The 9217-nt window shown below is 50.6% G+C and overlaps 1 protein-coding gene across 1 annotated transcript in view; it reads left to right on the top strand.

Annotated features, from left to right (window-relative positions):
* Nucleotides 1-9217, top strand: part of LOC104162741 (cadherin-23-like) — a gene marked incomplete at both ends in the record, with an annotated part of 35401 nt that overhangs the window by 6468 nt on the left and 19716 nt on the right. Inside the window, one exon of the mRNA XM_009701549.1 lies at nucleotides 4363-4441. Coding sequence (XP_009699851.1) covers nucleotides 4363-4441 — 79 coding nt within the window. The remainder of the gene's footprint in view (nucleotides 1-4362; nucleotides 4442-9217) is intronic.

Raw genomic sequence — 9217 nt, forward strand, 5'->3', positions numbered from 1 at the left:
GTGGCCGTTTTCTGAACCTCCCCCCCCCCCCCCCCCTGCCGCAACGCTGGGCTGCGCTTTGCCTTTCAAGTCCCTAATCCTGTAAGAGAAGAAGAAGAAAAAAAAGGGTGGAGGGGCACGAGAGGGGAGAGAAGTGCCATTGTAGCTCTTATTTTTCTCAGGCCGGGATCTGGTAGCATAATTTAGAAGCATTTTTGGGCACATGCTTATTTGGACACTGAGAAGAAAGAAACTTCTTATCGGGCGAAGGAAGAGGACACAGTGGGGAGAGATTTTGCTGTCCCTGGAGGTGTTGTATCTTCTTTCTTGATGTTGTTTATCATCCCAGTGTGCCTCAAACGTCTCTCCCTGGGCACCCGGGTGCACAAAAGCTGCTGCAGCTGTGGCAAAGCTTGACGGCGTTGTATTTTTTTCATCCTCAGAGTCTTTTTGGATGTCTATCCTCACAGTGTCTGTAGACGGGATAGTATCATCGATGGTCTCCAGAGAAGTTAATAGGGGCTGGAGGAGAGGGGCTATTTCCCTTGCAGAGATGCTGTCGGTCTGATGAGCCCCTGCTTTTGGACCTCAACCGATGCATGGTCCAGGCAGCATCGCAGCTTCACTTTGAGGGTGAAAGAGGAGGAATCCACTTGCTGAGAGACAAGCTGAGGCCTATGAAAGTGGGCTTCATCCCGCAGGGAGCCACGCGAAGGCAAGGAGCGGGGCAAACCCCATTGGCACTTGGACCCAAGACCAGCAGTTGTATTCCCTTGCAATAGCATGATACAGATACGTGTCAAATATCACTAAAACAGTTTTAATTCTTCAGAATCCTTCCTCTCCTCCTCCTCTTCAAAAACTCCTTGGGTTGAAGAAATAATGTAGAATCAGTGATATTTTTGCCCTAGAGTCTCAATAGCTCCGAGTTAATTCTTTCTTACAATATTTCCAGCCCATCAGTTTGAACACTTTATTAAAAGCTCAGGGTTTTATTAAAAAAGGATTGATTTACCCCTGCCCCTCTTCAAAAAAACCCTCAGATTTTGTTTGGATAATGTGTCATTCTTTATTTTCTTTGCCTTTTTTTTTAAGCATAGGCTTTTCGAGATTATTACTTTTCAAAACCTTCTTCCTCCTTCTCTAGAGGGAGAGAGTTATTCTGTTCTGGTGCTTTGGTCTATCCCCACCAGCTGAGTCCTTTCCTAGCAGCCGCTGTTGTCTGCGGTAGTTAGGTGAGTTGTTGCTTGTTTGAAGAAATGTTAGGAACATTCGGGAGTTTCGAAGAGCTACAGGCTCATGCCACAAATACCTGGGGTGAGCCCTGGGCAGAGCTGTTGGAGCTGGAAGTCATCTTGGGGTTTCCATGAGTAAGCGGAAGCCTTGCCAGATGTGTTTGGCTAGAGACGGTGGGAGGGTCCCCTCAAATTTAGGGGTGCGGTTGGCTGCCTCAGGGAGCCAGGCTACAACATCTCCTGCCCTGGCTGTGCCAAGACCTAGATAGCGGAAGGAACAGCGTTGTGGTCTGATAGGATTTTGGAAGAGAAATTGGGAGTTGTGGAGGTGTGGTTGGCGAGAGGTCAATCTTTGCCATTGTGGTATGGCCGTGATCGAGGTTTTGTTTTGGTTTGGGGTGGTCTCCCATTTCTAGTCTCTCCTCTCTGGTTAGTTATTTCTGCTGGTATGGTGGGCAAGGCGCTTCATGATCAGCAGAGGTACTAAGAGGTATAGTCTGGGTGTAGCATCACGTTTTGCATCATGTCATTTCACTCCAGCACATGCTGAATGGGAATACTCCTTCCTGTTGACTGTGCTGAGCGATCGTGTTCCAAGGCTGTCTTCATCTGTTGTTACCACGCACTACAAAACCAGTAATTGCCGTCCAGCGACGTGGATAGACGTTATGCCTATCCTGCGGTACTTGTTCAACCTCTTCCCCGGGAGGATCAAGATTGATCCTAAACACCGTGGGGATGCTTGGGGAGGTTCATCTATTCTCAGGAGCTGGGATCTGCCAGTCTTGGATATTGGAAGACTCTTGTGAAGGAGCTGACAGGAAGGATGGAAACCGGGTGGAAGGCAAAGAGATGTCCTGGTCTCTGCCCTTGCCATGGTTCCAGGAGATGGCATCCACAAAGGCTAGGCAAATCAGCTCTACTCTGGGCTGTGTTTCTTGGTCACTGGTGAAGTGTGGCTCATCCCCAGGAGGGGCTGGTGGAGAAGGAGGAGACGCAGTCTCAAAAACTAGCAGTGTGGAAGCCATCATCACAGGCTTGCAAAGGACCAGGTGAACCTTAGCGTGCTCTCTAGCAGCCCTCATTCTTGCGATCAGATGTCTGGATAATTTCTTACCTGTGGCCGTCTCTATGGCACACACTGCTGAGATATCTGAACGAGATTCCCCCTCCTTCCCTCCCAAACTTTCCCTGCTGCAATGTCTGCGCTCATCCTTTTATCTCTCCCAACAGCCCTTCCCCTTGGCTCCTACGGGAGGGACCTTTCCCGCAGATAAAGCGGCCGCAGCGGCGGCGGGCCGATTGCTATTCCTCAGCCATCACGGGAACCCTGCCTTCTCCCGCAGCTGCCTTCCCTTTGAAATGTGCCGCACGGCAGGCGACACTTGTCATTCTGCACCGCTCCCTCGCTTTTTGACAGGTGATGAGCGAGCTGTCAGATGGACCGAGTCCCTTCACCCACCGCCCCTGCCACGGAGGAGCTCTCGTTTTGCCAGGGAGCGGAGAGGGGCTCACGCCTGCCCCGTGGGGACGGCAGATTAAAGCCGAGCATGCCGCGGGAGAGCATGCCGGATTGCATCCCTGACCTTTTTTTTTTTTTCCTTCCTCCCTTTGCTTTGTCTTGCCCTTGTTTCTGCATCCCTTGTTCTGCTTTCCCACCTGTTCCTTTCCCACTTTTCTTGTGCTTTTTATCTATCCTTGCTCCTTTGGAAAGCACAGTTATTGTCAGTGATTTAGAGGCTCTCCGGCGGCTGCTGAGCCTCACCAGCCGAGTGCTGCTCAAAGGCCAGTGACCTGGGATTTATGGCTAATGTTCTCGGTTAATAACGTGGATTTACTTAAGGACTCCATCGAAATGCCCCTGGAGATCAGGGAATGGGCGGTCTGTCTGGCCCCGGGAGCTTGCTTTATGGCTGGCAGGAACAGAACCTCTCCACCGAGCCCGCAGGACATGGCTCTGAGAGCTGTGAAAGACGGCAAGTCCTCGCTTTCCATCAGTGATGTTTCTGCGGCAGCTTTCCTTTTGGCCTTCAACTGATGGATTGCAGGGCGAGCGCAACGCTGTCATCCCGCTATGCTCCCTCGTTAGATATGCAAACGCCTCTGTTGACATTTCCTTTGAGGGCAAAAGGAAAAAAAAAAAAAAAGAAATTGCTTCTTTTCCTACTGTTAATAAACCAATGAAAACAAGAACAGCTGAGTTGTAAATTTTTTCACACTACATTAATTATGTGCATGTGTGTGTTTGTATTCACATGGGCTCACTGCAGTGCGGTGGGGAAAATACTGCTTATGGAGTTGGCATAAGTGCATGATGGTTTTGGGGTCACTTCTGTGTTCTTTGTTGGTTTTTGGGGACTCTTGGCCTTGTGGACCTTTCTGCTGGGCTATAAGAAAGAGACCTGTCCCACAGGATGGAGGATGAGGTGAGTGAGCTGGCAGTTGCAGCAGCTCCTGCCTGCGGGCAATCCCCTGTTCTCAGCATCTCTCCAACCCTCCTCCTCCTCCTTGAAGGCTTCAATTAAAATCTCTGAGGCTTGCTTAGTTATGCGGCTGGTTGCTGGTGGCCAGCGTGAGCATCACTCGTTGCCTCGTTTGAAGAACGCAGTGGCAGGAGAGGACCAGTTGAAACTGGGAAGCCAGCGGTAGACAAAACTGGCTTTGCTAATGCTGTACCTTCAATTCCTCCTTCCTCTTCTTCCTTGAGAACCGATAACTGTGTGCCTACCACACTGAGCTTGCTTCAAAACCTCCTCTTCTGGGCAGGGGGTGAGCAGCATGGGCAATGAACCTGGTGGTGCTCTCTCCAGTCCCTACGGACACTTGCCCTGGTACAAACCTACTGCACAGTCAAGCTCAGCCTGCTCGGTGGTTCCGTTAGAGGACATCTCCTGGGCATGCCCTCAGCATCGCCAACTACATCCTGGGGTGATTTAGCAGAGTTTTGCAGCTCGCACAAGAGCGGTGAGCCTGAACTGCCCCAAGAAGCAGGTGATGGGACTTTCCATGAGGTGCCTTGTCCTTGGACAGGTTTTCCTAAGCGTGTGGCCCACAGTAAGAGGTGCCATGCTTTGGCGGGGCACCCCAGGAGCCCCAGCAGCACTCAGCCAGGGTGGCGATGTAATGTCTGACTCCTGTTCCTCCCCAGGGTACCACTGTGCGGATGATAACGGCGATGGACCAGGACAAGGGCCGTCCCCGGGGCATTGGCTACACCATCGTCTCAGGTAGGTCATGGGGGGATGAGATGGGGAGCCCAGCAGGGATGGAGGAGCTAGCCCTGCAATGAGCCGTTGTCCATCCTATGCCTGGGAAATTGTAGTTGGCTAAGTTTGTCCTCGAATGTCCTGCTTGCTCTTGTGATTCGGCGTCACTAATTACCGTAGCTTACTGCTACAACTGAATGCTTTTACCCCTCTGAAAAGCTTTCTTTGCCTTCAGTGCTGTCGGAGCACATCGTTTGTGGCATCTCCCTTTCCTCGAGCAGCACGCGTTTTTTCCTAACAAATTTGACGATATTTCATAACAAAACCTTTCAGTCCTAATAACAAGTCACAAACAGCTCCGCTTCACACAACGCCACGGAGGAGACCTGCGAAGAGCCTGGTGTAAAACTCTTGCTGGCGGTGGGGTGGTTGTTGTTTGGGGAGAGAATGGGACTGATTATGGGCTGAATGGCTCCTGGCCGTTGCTGTGGCGTTTCCCGAAATCCTCCATGCCAAGGGTTGACCTCCCAAAACATTGCCGGAGCTTCGCAAGCTGGGAGGCAAGGGGCTGGACCTGCGAGGGTGTAGGGCTAGAGAATGAAACTGGATTAGAGCGGTGGAGGGTTTCTGCTTTCTGATAGCCACGTGGATTAATCCTGCCTTTGCGGACTGGCTCTGAAGCCTGGGGAAGCCTTCCCCGTGTGCGTGGGTAGCTTGCTGAAACTGAGGTAGCTGGTCACCCGTGGATCCTCGCTGGGCAATGCTTGGCTCCTTTGGGTTTATAGCTCGTGGACTTCTTTAGAGGGCAAAAGAGCCAGGGGCAGGGCAGTCTGGGCAGGCGTTTCCAGATAAAACATAGCTGCATTTTGGAAAGGCCAATTTTTGGGACTGGACCTGTCTCATTTAGGATGCCTTGAGGTCAGCGAGCCTCTGCTGTATCCAAGGCAGACTTTGATGCTCTCTGGGCTGTACTTGGATGCTGCTTTGGTGGGGCCGTGCCTGAGGGGCAGACAGACTACTTGGGGTAACCCAGGAGCGAGGGACCAGCTTGGTGGGTCTGGGTTGGCACCCTATTTCTGGCATTGCTTTTGGGGGGGATCTTCCCAGCAAGAAACGGCAGCTGTACGTCCTCTCCCCGCTGTGCCACATGCTATGGGTGCTGCCTGGCAGCTTCTTCGAGCTATATGTGTGGAAATAATTTCCCAGTTTCTCTTCCTCAAAGCCCAACCATTTCAAAAGCTCTTTTAATCAACCTCTAGGGTCAAGGTGATTTCACCCTGACTTTCAAGTCCACTGATCCTGACTGCAAGTGTATCCAGGTCAGTCTGCCTTTGAAGATGCAAGGATTATTCATTCCTCTAATTCCCTCTGCAATTTATTCTAATATTCCCCTGGCATGAATTAAATGAGAAATTCCCCCAGATTGCATGTATCAACAGGCCAAAGTGCAGCAGGGACTTTCTTTTGGCTGATACAGGCCCTTTTTTCACTGGAGACTGGACTGAAACCTCGAATTAATTTTACAGAGGCTGCTGAGCTACAGTGAGGATGGTAAAAGCCTTCAGCTTACAGAAACCTTACCCAGCTCAAACGCTGCTGGTCAGCGGCTGGGAAATCACCCTTGTGCTGCTCTTACACCCTCCTTTGGGCATCTGCTCGTGGCTGCGGACCCTTTTTCTGTGTCAGTGTGGGTTATGCTGTGGGTATTTGTTTTCTTATCCCAAGTAATGAGCGATAAGACAAGAGGCAATGGCCTCTAGTTGTGCCAGGGGAGGTTCAGATTGGGTATTAGGAAGAATTTCTTCACCAAAGGATTGTCAGGCACTGGCACAGGCTGCCCGGAGAGGTGGTCGAGTCCCCATCCCTGGAGGTATTTAAAAGACGTGTAGATGTGGTACTTAGGGATATGGTTTAGTGATGGGCTTGGCAGTGCTGGGTTAACGGTTGGACTCGATGATCTTGAAGGTCCTTTCCAACCTTAAGGATTCTGTGATTCTCTTGTCAGCACTGGTACAGTACAAACAGCTCTGGGTTTCCAAGAGCCTTTATTTGATGGCTTAAACCTACAGAAATGACCATGCAATCCATAGAGGGTTAATTTGCTAAATGCACCCATCTGCTCGTGGTCATGTCAGGCTTTCCGCTCATCGAACGGTCACGGTTGCTTTACCGAATCAAGGAAACAAAACCTTGGACCCTGGATTTTTACCTGGAACGTTCACGCCTGCTGTTATTTTCATGTCTATCTTTAGGTTTCCTGTGAAATAGTCCCTTTGCTTGCGAGCATTCCCCGCTGAGTGCCAGGGTAACCATCAGCCTGGGCGTTACGGCGGGGCGGAGGGATGGTGGAAGGGAGCCGGGCGTGCCCTGGGAGCCTGGTGTCGGCAGGGTGCGGAGCGACAGCCTCGTCTCCTTGCTTATGCCAAGAGCTTAATCCTTGCTCCCGGTCCCGCCTGGTGCGGGGCAGCTCTCGTATCGGAGAATCAGGCAGAATACATCAAAGAGTGATTAAACTGCTTTGCTTTTTTGGGGGGTTGTGGGTTTGGTTTGGGGTTTGTTTGTGATTATTTTTTTTTCCCAAACATGAGAATTGCAGAGTATTTTCATAACTGGTCCTTCCCCTGTCGGCACCAGCATCTTGCAGAGCGGTGGTGCTGGGATGGACTGAGGGATGACTGCAGACACCCGCTCCCGCCTCCTGCCTCCTCCCCATCCTCACCCTGCCTTCATCTTAAGGCAGAGATTTCCAAAATCCCTGAAGCCAGGCTTTGGGATCCTCTCTTTTCACTTTGAATTGAGTTTGTTGCTAGAGCCAGAGTTCACCAGCTCCATTCGCCTGCTGGATTGTGAATGAGGGCAAATTTTAAAGAAAACGTGGTTCAGGGGCTAACAACTTTTTTCTGAAGTCAGTAGGAACGTGGGTGCTTCCCCCACCCTGGTCAGGGCATTCTCTTATACTTTCCATGGTTTGCTGCTTGCTTTTGAAAGCTGTTACCTTCTGATGTCTGCGAGTCTGGACACGGAAACCGGCCGCTAGCGTTCCTCCAAAATCCTGCTCACCCAAGGCAAGCGATTTTTTTTGGCAGGCAGGTAAAGCCTAATTAACTTGTCATTATCCTCAATCACGATGGTAAAGGTCAGTAAGCAGATTTTGTGCCTGAGCTGGTAAATTTTTATGGCAATTTTGCAAAAAAAATGGTCTAACATATGGGAATAGGGAAGCAAATTAAATTAGAAACCGACCGTAAGCAAAAGTGAAAATGGCCGGTGGAGGTAGTAATTATACCTGGCTCTTCAGCTCGCTTGCGCAAGGGGAGGCGGCGGTGATGCTGTTCCCGTTTCACGGAAGGAACGGGTGATGGCTCTCCCTGGCTATCCCAGGTCTTCGGGCACAGGGCTCGCACGTGGCTGGTCTGATTTTACCAGCTGGGGTTGAAGATATAGCAGCGAGAGAGTTGAGAAGCATCCTAGCTGTTTGTCGTTGCTTCGGTATTAATATCTAAAGCATTGGTAAGATTTGGAGGTGGGGTTTAAAAATTAATTTGGAATTGCTGGTGTCCTATTCGGCTCAATCCCCCGGGTAGCTGTGCCTTGGGATATACTGCAGCAGCTCTTATTTATACGGCTATCTCCAGCGCAAGGTCCTCCCGTGTCAGGAAAACAATAAAACTAAAAGATTAACCATAACCACATAAAATAAGACTTAAGATCTGACTTTATGCCGCTAGCTTACAAAGCTGTTAAGCCTGAGATGACGGAGGAGCACTGATCTAGCCGTGTCTTGGCTTTGGTTAGTCGTGCTGTCGGGGTAGCCGAGCCTGCCTGCCCTGGGAATCATTTCCATATTTTATAGGGAAAAGCCATTCAGTTGTTTCTCCCCTTTCCTTCCAATCTGAGGGTTTTAACGCCATGAAAACAGGCACTTTTTTTTGCCCTGCGCTTTGCAAGGAGTGGGATCACCGCCCTGCAAAAGGCCATTTGAAAAAGAAATCCAAATGGAGACCTCGCAATTCAAGCCCCTTGTGCCGACGGGCTGGTGGGTGCTGGGGCTCCCATCGCTCCGACGGGTGTTTCTGCTGCTTTTCCCAGGTAAAAAGGAGGGTGCAGGGAGTTCACGGCTGGTGCCCTGCAAAAGCCCTCCCTCCCCGGTTGCCCGGCTGCTTTGACAGGTTGGAGATGCTCAGTCGCTGAGGTCGGGACTCTGTTTGAAGGACAGATAATTAATCCAGCAAAGTAATCCACAGTTCCTTTTTGGCAGATTTATGGAGATAGCCTCTGTACCGGGGACTCTGCCTCATCATCTTTCATTTCCCAGGCAAAGCGAGTGACTTGTTGTATAACACGACCCGTTCTAGATAAGGCTTTTCATTTCGGGGAACTCTCTGCTCTAACAGAGATTGATTTTTCCCGGTGGAAATCGGAGGGCCCTGGCATTTTCGGCAGGATCAGGCCTGCAGACGGCAGTGTGTTTGCACGTTTGCTGCTGCTGCTGCACATCGCCTGGGGCGTGGGGAATCCTTTGGCTCATCAAGAGAAGGATCGTGATTGTGAATTAAATGGCAATTTAATTAATAGGTAGGAGGGGACTTTGACCCGCCAGTTCTTGTTAGGAAAACGTATTGTATGACCGCGGTCTCGTGCTTTGCTTGCTAGCGGTAAACTTTGGGTTTTATTTCTTGCCAGGACAGTCAGGAGACTTTATGTCTCCTGGCATGAAGATGCAAAGGTGACTTGTGCTGCTTGGGCAGGCGTCGAAGGGTTAAACCAGGGGAAAGAGGCCCAGGGCTCTGCAAGAGG

Source organism: Cariama cristata, unplaced genomic scaffold (assembly GCF_000690535.1).
Source record: "Cariama cristata isolate BGI_N322 unplaced genomic scaffold, ASM69053v1 scaffold5416, whole genome shotgun sequence".
NCBI lineage: Eukaryota > Metazoa > Chordata > Aves > Cariamiformes > Cariamidae > Cariama > Cariama cristata.